The 13925-nt window shown below is 47.1% G+C and overlaps 1 protein-coding gene across 1 annotated transcript in view; it reads left to right on the forward strand.

The window, feature by feature from the left end:
* Nucleotides 1-9392, forward strand: part of METTL16 (methyltransferase like 16) — a 103527-nt gene extending 94135 nt beyond the window's left edge. The window contains 3 exon segments of the mRNA XM_011987261.1: nt 7657-7830; nt 7958-8546; nt 8549-9392. Of these exon segments, the coding sequence (XP_011842651.1) occupies nt 7657-7830; nt 7958-8546; nt 8549-8718 (933 nt within the window). The 3' untranslated portion in view covers nt 8719-9392.
* The last annotated feature ends 4533 nt before the right edge of the window (nt 9393-13925 follow it).

Below are 13925 nucleotides of genomic sequence, written 5' to 3' on the forward strand. Positions count from 1 at the left end.
TCCCTAGCATCTTCCAAAAGTGACCAAAGAGGGTGGTTTGGTATTCTTTTGTAGCGTCTTACGAACTCATGGATTACTTTTTTTTTCTTTTTATTAAATAGAGATGAGGTTTTACTATGTTGCCCAGGCTGGTCTCGAACTCCTGGGCTCAAGTGATCCTCCTGCTTCTGCCTCCCAAAGTGCTGAGATTATAGGCGTGAGCCACTGTGTCCCTCTGGATTACGATTTTTTAATACATTTTTCAATTCATTACACTTACTATCTTTACTGAGGTACAGTTAACCATCTTTGGCCACGGGGAATTTATTCAGCTTGGCTCGTGAGTCTTTTTTATCGTATCCACTGTAGTCTTTGATGGCTTCCTTGCTTTCTGGTATCACAGGTTGTTCTAGGCTCATAGTTTTTCCTCTCTCAGATCTGGAATCAACCATTTCTCCCAGGAGATCTGGTTTATTTTACTGAGAAATCATATTTAAAGGTATTCATCTGGGCACTAGGGATGGTACCAGGTTAGTCATTATTTCTAGAGGCTTTTTCAGCAGAGCTAGGAATTACTATTTTTAAGATAAAATATGTTGCAAGTTCCTGTCGATTCCTTTCCTTTCTTTTCCTTTCCTCCTCTCCCCTGCCCTTCCTTTCCCATCCCTCTCCTTCCTTCTTCCACTCCCTCCCCTCCCCTCCCCTCCCCTCCCTTCCTTGCCACCACACCCAGCTGATTTTTTTTTTGCGGGGGCGGGGGGTTGGTGGTAAAGATGGAGTTTTGCCATGTTGCCCCAGTCGGTCTCAAACTCTTGGGCTCAAGTGATCCTCCTGCCTCAACCTCCCAAAGTGCTGGGATTGCAGGTGTGAGCCACTGTGCCCAGCATATACTTGCTGATACTTTATTCAGTTTCACATCTGCAGGTTTTTACTTAATTTCATCAATTGTCCATCTATATCTCCCATTCAAAAATCTTGTGACTGCAGTGGTGCACACCTGTAATCCCAGCTACTCGGGAGGCTGAGGCGGGGGGATCACTTGAGCTTAGGTGTTTGAGGCCAGCCTGGGCAACACAGAAGACCCTAATCTCTTAAAAAAAGAAAAAAATCCCATGCCAAAAAATCCAGTCCTCAGCAAACATATTACTCGTTAATTTCATCGCACAATAGGCCACAAGAGTCTCAAAAGTAACGTTACCATCAACAAAGTGGTTTCTGGAAATAGCTATTTTTTTTTTACTTTTACATTTCTTTTCTGTCCTTGGAGACTCTCACGGTGGATTTCAGAGTCATTTGGAATGTTTCCACTCTGACTTTTCTGCCACTTTGGAGTCAGGACAGAGGTACGTTTGTTTCATTTTACTTCAGATTTTTAGGAAGTGCCTTTTTTGTTGTTAATTTTGTTTTGTAATAAAATATATTTCTAATTTATCTACCTGTGAAATGAAAAAAAAAATCAAATCCCAAAAGAATGGTCAGAAGTCTTAACGTCTTTCTCCTATCTCATTCATCCTAATCCTTTACTTCCTCATGGGTTACTATTTAAACAATTTTATACTTTATCATTCCTTTATTTGTATTTTTATTTTTGAGCCAGAGTCTTGCTGTGTTGCCCCGGCTGGAGTGCTGTGGCACGATGTCGGCTCACCGCAGGCCCTGCCGCCTGGGTTCAAGCAATTCTCCTGCCTCAGTCTCCCGAGCAGCTAGGATTACAGGTGCACGCCTCCATGCCCGGCTCTTGTTTGTTTGTTTGTTTGTTTCATATTTTTAGTAGAGATGGGGTTTCACCATGTCGGCCAGGCTGGTCTTGAATTCTCCTGACCTCAAGTGATCTGCCTGCCTTGACCTCCCAAAGTGCTGGGATTGCAGGCGTGAGCCACGGCGCCCGGCCCATTTTTTCAAATTCGAGGAAATACATGCGTGTGTTTATCATCACTCCTTCTCAAACAGGTAGCACTCTGCAGTGAGTTTTCTTCCCCTTGCTATTTTTACTTTTTTTTTTTTTGACACAGAGTCTTGCCCGCCTCAGCCTCCCAAAGTGCTGGGATTACAGGCGTGAGCCATGGCGCCCGGCTGCTATTTTTACTTTTTACTGTTTTAACATAATCCTGGGGATGATTTCAGGACATTTTGAACAACGACCTGTCAGATTAAGATGAAAGAAATGGGCTGGGTGTGGTGATGTGCACCTGTAGCTGCAGCCACTTGGGAGGCTGAAGTGAGAGAATCACCTGCACACAGGAGTTCAAGGCCAGCCTGGGCAACATTGTAACACCCTCTCTCTTTTTAAAAAACAGAAGGCCACCGCACTGGGGTCTCCTCTCTGCCCTGTCCCCTTTCCCCTTGAGGTTTTTCTAGAAGCTGCTTTGTGAAAACAAAGAGGTTGTGGCTTCGTGCGCATCAGATCTCTCTGTAGAATGGCTCTTCCTGCAAATACTAGAGAGAATTGAATGATTTCATTCAGCCTGTGGCTTTTTTTTTTTTTTTTTTTTTTTGCCTTAGCCATAATTAACAGAGATATAACATGCTACACTGATCTGTGTCAAACTACACCACATGTGAAAGTTTCTTGGCCGATTGCACCATTGAGATCTAGAAATTAAAGTGAAGACTCAAATTTGTACCAGCCTGGGCAACATGGCAGATCCCCATCTCTACAAAAAGTACAAAAATTAGTTAGGCACGGTGGCACACACCTGTAGTCCCAGCTACTCAGAAGACTGAGGTGGGAGGATCACTTGAGCCTAGGAGGTTGAGGCTGCACTGAGCCATAATTGCAGCACTGCACTCCAGCCTGGGTGCCAGAGCATGACCCCGTCTCAAAAAAACAGACAAGAAAAGAAATTTGTAGACCACCCTGCTACGTAGCATATTTTAAAATTTAAGAACTGGTTTTTTGTTGGTTTGTTTGTTCGTTTTTGCCTGATCGATGGCTTCTGTGATCTACTGTGTTTTTAACGCTTGCAGTTCCTCCCTTATTGATGATCTTTCCTTGACTACTTGGAATTCAAAAGATGTAAAACCTGTGTCCTCTGTGGACCTACGACTCCTCACCAGGCTTCTCTCACATTGTAATTCCAGCAGTGCATCTTCAAATCAAAAATCAGCCATAAATTCACCTAGTTCTTTGCATTAAACTGGATTAGCCATTGTAAATGATTGGTTTTGGGGTAGACTTTAAAATGTTGCATTATTTATGTATGCCTTGCCTGCTACACTAGATTATGACAGTTTGAGTGTAGCACTCTTCATTTAAAATATTTGTGGTTTGCAATTATAAGGATATTAGCAAAATAAGATCATTTCACTTGGGGGAAAACTGACAGCTTCTGCGTACTAGTGTTTGCGGCAAAATGTAAAAATTGCCTACGACCAGAGACCTATGGTGTTGAATTTAACTATTAATTTCTTAGAACTCGATCCTATATTTTACTGTGACCCTGCCCACTAGGAATTTTCATGATAAACGAGAGGGGGACTGAACAACTGCTGGGAGCCATACTTAAGTTAATCTTTCATCATGTAAAAGCCTTGCTTGAGAGCTCCTGGAGTATGAATTGTCTGTCTCTTTTTTTTTTTTTTTTTTGATGGAGTCTCACTCTGTCGCCAAGGCTGGAGTGCAGTGGCGCGATCTCCGCTCACTGCAAACTCTGCCTCCCGGGTTCACGCCATTCTCCCGAGTAGCTGGGACTACAGGCGTGTGCCACCACCTCGCCAGCTAATTTTTTGTATTTTTAGTAGAGATAGGTTATCACCATGTTGGCCAGGATGGTCTCAATCTCCTGACCTCATGATCTGCCCACTTTGGCCTCCCAAAGTGCTGGGATTACAGGCGTGAGCCACTGTGCCCGGCCTGTCTGTCTCTTAATGTCTAGTTTCTATAGTAGAGCACAGCCAGATTGAAGACAGTCCTGAGATGATGTGTGTGCATGTGCATGTTAAAGCAGTTCATTAGGAATCTTCCAAAATGCAGCTGGCATAGTAGCTCAGGCCTGGAGTCCAAACACTTTGGGAGGCTGAGGCAAATGGAGGGCTTGAGCCTACGAGTTCCAGACCAGCCTGGGCAAATATAGCAAGACCCCTCTCTATTTAAAAAATAAAAATAAAAGGAAAATGTTTAAAAAAGAAATCTTCAGAAATCCCAGGTTTGTTGACTGACCATTGTACATGGGAAAGTCGGGTCAGGATGCAGGTGAAGGAGCCATATTTGAGACAGGGAAGTTTTCATTTTAGTCCTAAGATAACTGGGTAGTAAGTGTCGATTTTGTGATTTCTGACTTCCTCAGAACTCTGCAAGTATCCCTGATAGAATTCTTGTCAGTTGGTAAAGATGTATTTTCTTCTTTTAATCTCTAGAAGTGATGAAGCCCATCCTTACTTTTGGAGAAAGAGTATCACAGGTCAGCTTTGGCATAATGAGAAACAGCAATATCTTCACTTCACTGGTCAGAATTTGTGAGCACACGATTGCTCCCCCTGTGAGAAGAGACAGGAAGTGCTGCCCTTTTAGCCGTCCTTGTAGATGACCTTTGCTGTGCAGGGTGGGCTGGCGAGGAGGACCAGGTTGCAGTAAGCTCTCCATGGCCATGTCCTTCGATGTTGGGACGGGGAATGGGGAGTCCTGATTCTCGACCCCCATCATCTTCCCACACACCGGCTTCATACACTTCGTCCCCAGCTTAATACTCTTGTTGTAAGCTCCTTACTGCAAAGCGCTCGGCTCTCAGTAGACTCGAAATTGTTTCTCTTGCAGGATGATTGAGTAATAACAATATGACTGTCTTAATGTCAATATGAATTTGTCTCATCTTGTCTGAAACATAATTGAACAAGTTCAGGTTCAGACAGGTCTTAGAGTCCACTATTCATTTCTCAAGAGCAGTTTCTTCACACACATACACACACACACACACACACACACACACTCTTTGTTTTTTATCCTTTCTTAACAGTTTCCTAGTAGAATAAACTGGCTGGGTTGTTGTGTATGTATACACTGTGAGGCTGCTGATTCGTTCTTATTAGAAGACCGCCCCCGATAATCAGAACCTATCATGTGCGTGTGTGTGTGCGTATGTGCGTGTGTGTGTGTGCATGCGTGCGTGTGCGTGTGTGTGCTGTCAGTGTTGCCAGGTACAACGGGAATTATCAGTAGAGTCATCAGATTCCTTTTAGCAGAAAAAGATCTTCAAACCTGACTTAGTGTTTTTTCTTTTTTATCCTTTTTGTTGTTGTTTTTGAGACACAGTCTCCTTCTGTCCCCCAGGCTGGAGTGCAATGGCGCAATCTCAGCTCACTGCAACCTCCACCTCCCGGGTTCAAGTGATTCGCCTCCCTCAGGCTCCCGAGTAGCTGGGATTACAGGCGTGCGCCACCAGGCCTGGCTAATTTTTGTATTTTTAGTAGAGACAGGGTTTCACCATGCTGGCCAGGCTGGTCTGAACAGCTGCGTGGTCATAGCTCACTGCAGCTTTGAACTCCTAGACTCAAGTGATCCTCCTACCTCAGCCTCCCAAGTAGCCGGGATTACAGGTGCGAGCCACTCTACCCAGCAACTAAGAGTCATTTTTAAAAATGCCATTTAGAAAGTTTTTACTTGTATTTGTTTACTTACTTATTTATTTGACACAGGGTCTCCTATGTTGCCCAGGCTAGAATGCAGTGGTGGGCTCTCGGCTCACTGCAGCCTCAACCTCCCAGGTTTAAGCAATCCTCCCACCTCAGCCTCCTGAGTAGCTGGGACCCCCATTTCCAGCTAATTTTTGTATTTTTTGTAGAGACGGGGTTTCCCCATGTTGCCCAGGCTGGTCTCAAACTACTGAGCTTAATTCATCTGGCCGCCTCTGCCTCCCAAAGTGCTGGGATTATAGGCGTGAGCCACCACACCCAGCCTAAAGTTTTTACTTTAAAGACAGAAATTTTCAGGCTGGACACGGTGGCTCACGCCTGTAATCCCAGCACTTTGGGAGGCCAAGGTGGGTGGATCACGAGATCAAGAGATCGAGACCATCCTGGCCAACATGGTGAAACCCTGTCTCTACTAAAAATACAAAAATTAGCTGGGCGTGGTGACATGCATCTGTAGTCCCAGGTACTCGGGAAGCTGAGGCAGGAGAATCACTTGAAACCAGAGGCGGAGTTTGCAGTGAGCTGAGATTGCGCCACTGTACTCCAGTGACAGAGTGAGACTCCATCTCAAAAATAAATAAAAAAATAAATTTTCAATACAGTGGTGCCATTGGTTTTTTTGGTTTTTTTGAGACGGAGTTTCACTCTTGTTGCCCAGGCTGGAGTGCAGTAGCACAATCTCGGCTCACTGCAACCTTTGGCTCTCGGGTTCAAGCAGTTCTCCTGCCTCAGCCTCCTGAGTAGCTGGGATTATAGGTGCGCGCCCTCACGCACAGCTAATTTTTGTATTTTTAGTAGAGACGGGGTTTCACCATGTTGGCCGGGATGGTCTTGAACTGCTGACCTCAACTGATCTGCCTGCCTCGGCCTCCTAAAGTGCTAGGATTATAAGCATGAGCCACCACGACCCGGCCGGTGCCACTGGTTTTTAAAGTGGAACTTGAGTCCCTCTAGTGGATAGGGTATAATTCACCTTCCCAGCTTGAGATGGAATGGAAGCTGCCAGCCATGATTTTCTTGGAACCAGCTTTCAAATCCAGTCTTCTCATCAGCGCTGGTGTCACCCTCCCCAGCTAAACGGCAGTGCTTAGCTCGCCGCTGGGTTGGTCCTGACGTCAGCCAAGATTCAGGAGTCCTCCTCCTCTGCCCATGTGATCTGAGTGGCCCTGATCCTTCCTTGCATGTAATCTCACAGCTGTGGTTCACCGGCTGCTTTATCTCAAGCCTCAGCAAATATAAACGCAAAACTACAACTTGACGATGTTTATGCCGTGCAGTTCTTTCTAGCAAAGAACACAGTGCCCCCAGGGTCCTTGAGTTGTCATGGAAGAAATAATTGTGCAGGTCTGCTTTGGGTACCACAGGTACATGAAGGATGTTTAGCAGTTGGAGGAGTTACGTCGTGACAGGCAGAACAAAGGCAGTGTGGTACGGCTGGAAAGAACTTGGGTTGAGCGTTCAGTCCTGACTGCGGTTACTATGTGACCTCGAGCTATGGTGACATAGCCTTTCTGTATCTTCGTTTTCCCTTTTGTAAAATAGGGAGATGCCAAAACTCTATCTTGTGGGGTTATTTTTTTAATTAAAAAAAATTTTTGTTTAAAGAGACAAGGTCTCACCCCATTTCCTGGGCTAGATTGTGGTAGCACAGTCAGAGCTCACTGCAGCCTGGAAGTCTTGGGCTCACATGATCCTCCCTCCTCTGCTTTCAGAGTAGCTGGGACTCCAGGTGTACACCATTGTGGCTGACTAGTTTTAAACATCTTTTTAGAGATGGAGGTCTTACTGTGTTGCCCAGGCTGATCTCAGACTCCTGGGCTCGCGTGATCCTGCCATGGCCCCCGAAGTGCTGGGATTATGGGCAGGGACGACCGCACCCTGCAGGGTTGTTTTAAGTGCTGCAAATAACACATACAAAAGCCTTTGTGTTTTCCGTGCTCTGTGATTGGTAGCAGAAGTTGTGGAAATCTTCTCTGAGTTCATTACAATGCATGAGGTTTAATTATTCGGATCACTTTCTTCTCTTTTCCATGCTTCCTTTTTCTTCAGTCACCACCAAGTAAGCGGAGAAAATTAGAGAAACCAAGGAAGCCCATTACATTTGTGGTGCTGGCATCCGTGATGAAAGAGTTGTCCCTCAGAGCATCGTCCCTGGGCTCTGAGACGGCGGAAGGCATCGTGGCTGTCACAGCATGGATTGAACAAATTCTCACGGATTTGAAGGTACCTGGGTGACCATACTGACGAAGTACTCATAACGATCCTTCTCTCTGTTTTCTTTTTTTTCATTGAGAGTTTGGAGAGAGGGGAAAAGTGATTGCCCATAAAATTCTGTTTTTCCTCCAAACAGGTCCAGCATAAACGGGTTCCCTGTGGAAAAGAGGAAGTTAGCCTTTTCCTAACGGCCATAGAGAACTCCTGGATTCATTTAAGGAGGAAAAAAAGAGAGCGAGTGCGACAGCTGAGAGAAGTTCCTCGCGCGCCCGAGGACGTCATTCAGGCCTTGGAAGAGAAAAAGTCCACCCCCAAAGAGTCTGGCAATAGCCAAGAATTGGCCAGGGGCCCCCGGGAGAGGGCCCCCTGTGGGCCTGCTCTGCGGGAAGGCGAGCCTGCCGCCGTGGAGGGCCCGTGTCCGAGCCAGGAGTCCCTGTCCCAGGAGGAAAACCCGGAGCCCACGGAGGATGAAAGGAGTGAGGAAAAGGGAGCGGGGGAGGTTCTGGAAAGTTGTAAAGGCTCTAGCAACGGAGCCCAGGACCAAGAGGCTTCTGAGCAGTTGAGCAGCCCAGTGGCTGAGAGGGGGAAACGGCTCCCAGGAGTGGCTGGACAGTACCTGTTTAAGTGTCTGATAAACGTTAAGAAGGAGGTGGACGATGCCTTAGTTGAAATGCATTGGGTTGAGGGCCAGAACAGGGATTTGATGAACCAGCTTTGTACCTACATACGGAACCAAATTTTCAGGCTTGTCGCCAGTTAACTAGAAACTTCTTGCACAGTTGGAAAAGTGTTTATAGTAACTTGCTTTGCAGTGGCCTGTGGGGTGGCAAGAGGAATCCTACCAGTGGCCCATTAGTAGCATTATGTGGAATTATCTTCCAACACAAAAACCAATGAGTCTGTCCCCCACCTCCCCCCACCGCCTTCCCGCATTTTGAGTTACAGCGAGTTGTAGCGTGGTCGTTTACAAGGAGGCATTGCCGTCATCAGTAACAACAAAAAGCCCTCAGTAAACTCGGAGGGATTGCAAGCTGGCTCAGGCTGCCCCTCAGCTTTGGACTGCTTCTGCGCGGCCAAAAGGGTTGTTTGTAGAGTCTGGGCTGGGCAGCACTGCCTAGAGTGTCATGCTCTCTCTGTCACCCAGGGGTGTTTCTTGAGGACGGGTGGCTCGCTCTGCCTCCAGTTGGAGGCCCTGGTACCCGCTTCTAGGTCACTCTTCGAGATGGGACCTACCTTGCGTCAGTCCCACGAAGGGAGCTAGCCGTGGGTGGGTGGTGGCGAATCGGGGAGAGAAACCCTAGTAACGCTAGAAGGAGGAGCAGAGTCTGGGGAGTACCCAGTAAATGGCACATTCCTGACATGCGGCTGTTTTGATGTTTCTTATTCAGAAGCAGAATTAGGTAAGCAAAACCCCTGGGTGTGACTGAGGCACACAGAAGGCACCCGTACCCCCACCTCCAGCCTGTTGAAAGTACCATTTTGTAGCAGTTTTACTACTGTATGATTTTTGTTTGGACATTTGAAGTAGAGCTTGTTTTGTTTTTAATATAAGAATATTCACAAATTAAAAACCAGTGGTCCTATTTGAATCCTGGGGTTAGCTGAGTGAGCGGCCAATGACGGAAATGAGAAATGGAACAAAATAGTATATGCCGTAGGTAGCTTAAGAAAGTCTCAGATATTTTGTTGCTGATCAAATACTGTTTTTTGTGGCTTCACTTGTAATCCCCTCTGTACTTAACCTACTCACATTGGAGAGTTCTGAGGCTGGAGTAACCGTGTCCTTAAAACATGTTTCTAGTTGGAATGCCAGGGTTCAGTAGCAGTGCCCCCGGAAAAGGGGTGTCCTTAAAACATGTTTCTAGTTGGAATGTCAGGGTTCGGTAGCAGTCCCCCCGGAAAAGGGGTGACCTTTTGCTGTGCTTGACTTAACAGCTCGATGTTGCATCAGCAGCCTAGGGTTCTCTTTAGACTAAAATCTTCGCCAGAGCTCCTTGCCATCTGCTAAGAAGACTGGGGCTGAGTAGTTAAGCCAGCCTTCTGAGAGGTGGCTGTTGGTTAGGACAGGAAGCTGGTGACCTTGGCATATCTTGGCATCTGCTAGATCAGGCCCTTAGCAGAGACACAGGAAGTGGAACTACTGTGCTTTCGTTTGGCTGTGGAGCTGGAGCTAGAGAAGACAGCATACTGACCAGTGGCTTTTTGATTGTTTTGAGAGGGAGTTTCACTCTTGTCGTCCAGGCTGGAGTGCAGTGGCGCGATCTCAGCTCACTGCAACCCCTGCCTCCCAGGTTCAAGCGATTATCCTGCCTCAGCCTCCTGAGTAGCTGGAATTATAGGCACGTGCCGCCATGCCCGGCTAATTTTGTGTTTTTAGTAGAGATGGGATTTCACTATGTTGGCCAGGCTAGTCTCGAACTCATGACCTCAGGTGATTCACCCACCTCGGCCTCCCAAAGTGCTGGGATCACAGCCGTGAGCCACGTGCCCAGCCTCTGACCAGTGTTCTTAACTGGTCCGTGGACCTCCAGAGAGTCCATATGCCTCCTAGAGTTACTTCTAAAAGTTCTGTGAGCGTGTGTGTGTGTGTGTGTGTTTTCTTTTTCCTGGAGAGAGGGTTCCCAGAACCCTCAGACATAGACAGAGGGGTCAGTAACCCACTAAGGGTTAAGAATCATTATTCTAGTTCAAGCATTCATGTGTCAGGCTGCAAAATCCAATACCCAGGGTCACACAGAGCCAAGACTCAATTCAGGACCGTGGATTCCCCTGGTCTAGTAATTTTCTGCTGTGCTAGCCCACACCATCCCACTATCCTTACCTCGAGTGAATATCACATTTGAGTCCTTTGCTGGACCCAAACCTAGTTTCCTTGGTATAATTTTAGGATAATTGGTTAAGTAGCAACTATTCACTCAGTAAGTAGTAAGAACTTACTGTTTGCTTGTTTCATTATGAAAGAGTGGCACATGCTCATCAAAGATTTGGAGAAATGAAAGTCAAAACAACAAAATCACCACGAGTCCCAACCTTCTGTAACATAACCGCTATTGGTACTGGCGCGTTTCTTTCCAGTGTCTCTATAGATGGGGTGTGTGAGTGTGTGGGTTTAACTTTGGTTGTACTCGTGCTGCATATTCAGTTTTATATTCTGGTCTTTTTTTCATTTAACATCTTACAAGTATTTTTCCATGTTACAACAGGAGTGTATTGACTTATACTCCTTGCCTGTTCAAAACGTCTTTCAGGCACGGCACTGGCCTTTAAGTCTGTCTTAGGGATTTCCAGAGAATGCTCCGTGTACTGAAGCACAGACGGTGTTTCTGTGCCGCAGTGTGTTTCTGTCCCTAGGTTTAAGGCTTCATGTCATGGAGGAGATTTTATAGATGTTAAGCTAATGATCTTAGAGTTTTAAAAAATCTGTGACAGTGGCCCACGCCTGTAATCCCAGCACTGTGAGGCTGAGGTGGGCGCATCGCATGAGGTCAGGAGTTCGAGACCAGCCTGGCCAACATGGCAAAACCCCACCTCTACTCAAAATACAAAAATTAGCCAGGCGTGATAGCACGCACCTGTAATCCTAGCTACTCGGTAGGCTGAGGCAGGAGAATCGTTTGAACCTGGGAGGTGGAGGTTGCAGTGAGCCGAGATCATGCCACTGCACTCCAGCCTGGGCAACAGAGCGAGATTCTGTCTCAAAAAAAAAAAAAAAAGAACCTGAGTGAGACGGTCTCCAAAAAAAAAAAAAAAAAAATCCATGAGCCAGGCCGGCTTTCACAGTCTGGAGCGGAGTGCCTTCTGTGCATTTGGATGTCTCCATTTCCTTCCCTGAGAAGATTTTCTTAGACTACCTAGTGAGAGAACATCCAACATATTTTTGAAAGGACACCTAAACATTGTTTTGGTCGTGCATGTGCTTTATAATTGTGGGTTGCGTCATTGCATATACCTCTGGTACAGGTGGCAGAGGTTTTCTTTGAAGAAATAGGTTATTGACTCATACGTCATCATCTTGAGTGTTACTCTCCTTACGTGTCCGGAGGTCACACATTCATGTTGTTGGGTTGGCATGAAATTAAATCTCTGTGGTGTGACCCTAAATTCTCTTCTGGTCCCTAGAATCGGCTTCTGGTCTCTTGATAACGGAAGTGGAGACAGAAGCTGACAGAAGCTGAGCCTGTTTTCCAGGCAAACTAAAGCTGCTTTTGTTCTTCGGAATCTGCTTTGCCTCCGTCAGCTTGGTTCCTTCCCCACACATCCTGGCCGCACAGTCCCCACTCCAGACCTCTGCTGCGTGTCCTGGCAGGGCTGCGGCTCTGCAGTCGCCTTTCAACTCCTCCGAAGCTTCGTGTAGATTAGTATACATTTTTTATAAAACATAAAGCCCTTCCTCTCGATGGCAATCGAAGCTTACCATGTGAGCACTCGAACTTCTAAGTTCTGACAGGAATAACAAAACTGCAAGGAGTGGAAAAGACGGAAAAGCCTGTGGGGAATCCAAGGCCTTTTGAAAGAAGGGAGCCGATGACTTCATGACCAGCTCCCCGAGCCCCTCCTTTCTGCCGCAGCCGCGGCATTTCCCTCCGTGGCCACACGAGGGCACCCTTGGCCCTTTTATCAAACGCCTTCACTTCCCCGTGGGAATGGAGACAATTGTGTCCATGGTGTTTTCTCGAAACACCCAGTTGCTACCCAGATTTGTATTTTTCTGTAAACAGATACATTTTCACAGAAATAAAATTTGAAAAATAAAAGTAGAAAGAGGCAAAAAACACGAGCCATGGTCTCTTTACCTGGTATAATCCCTTTTGACCATTTAATGTTTTTTTCATTTTCCCAGCTGACTATTTTTTCTGTTCTTTCCGGCTGTCCTTCTACTCTAGAATATATCCAGGTTGGGCCAGTCCTTTGGATCACGTTTTTCTTGATATCTAGTTAAGATACTAGAGGGGAAAGGCTGAGCGATCTTAAAACAGTAACTTTCCAAAAGCCTTATATTCCAGGAGGTGTCATACCAGGATCTCCAAGAAAGCAGCTGGGGTCAGTGTTCTTCTGTTGACCCTTGTTTGGGGTTTCCCTGGTTGGCTGGCTGACATGCATGTCGTGTGTTGCTTATATGAGAAGGTGAGGGTTCTGTGTGGTGTAGATGCTGTCGGTTAGCCAGGCCTTGCTTCTCACAAGGGGCGTTTCTGGGTAGAACATGGATCTTACTCACCCTGGGGTCTGTGTGGGCTCAAGGAGGATCCCATCTCCCCTTATGTTTCTGGTACAGGATCAGATGTGGCCGCCCAGCAGCTGTGCACGTTGGGAGGAGGAGGGTCCAGGTGGGAAAAGTCAAGAGCCCTCTGGAAGAAGGAACATGTCAAAGGTGCAGCAGTTTTATGGCGATGGGGGGGTCCCCTCAGGAAAGGGTCACGGCCACATGGTTTTTAGGGAAGTTGGTGCACAGGAGACTTGGTTTGCTGAATGGGCGCTAACCTCGGTGAAACCCGGAAGAGGCTGAACAGAATGAATTGGCTTCTGCCTCCGGCGGGCAGCGTTGATGGTGTTGAACCTTCCTAGTAATCCCGAGTACACAGCTCGCAGTGTGAGTGCCAGCACAGTATTAGAGGCCTGTGCGGCGCCCGCCCCACTGACGACGGGCGTCACGCGTGCCCGGCGTGCCTGCTCTGCTCTGTGACATTCACATTCACAGCGGCTGATGTTTTAAATTGCTGGTTGGAGCAGCTCATGCTGCCTGGCGGAGGCTGTGCTTTGTGCTCCAGGGACTACGTTGTGACTACCGAACGCCCTTGTCCCTCGAGGGGCCCTTGGAGGTGTGGCCTGTCTGCCGCTCTCAATCCAGGCAGAAGCGTGGGGTTCCTGAGGGAAGAGGAAGGCTGTGGGTGCCTCCCTCACTGGGGACCTGAGCGGAGAAGGGGTAGAGGAAAAGTACAGTCGGACTTGGCAGAACTGGTTCACAAACGATGCTCTGCGAGGGCCGGCAGGTGTGACCCAAGCCTCTTTTCCACCCGCCCCAGGGGAGCGAGACGCAGGAAAGAGCACAGGCTTCAACGTTCAGACCTGGGTTCCCGCCAGTTCCATTCCTTGCACAGGGTAAGTCT

The sequence above is a fragment of the Mandrillus leucophaeus genome, unplaced genomic scaffold (genome assembly GCF_000951045.1).
Source record: "Mandrillus leucophaeus isolate KB7577 unplaced genomic scaffold, Mleu.le_1.0 Scaffold306, whole genome shotgun sequence".
In the NCBI taxonomy this organism is placed as follows: domain Eukaryota; kingdom Metazoa; phylum Chordata; class Mammalia; order Primates; family Cercopithecidae; genus Mandrillus; species Mandrillus leucophaeus.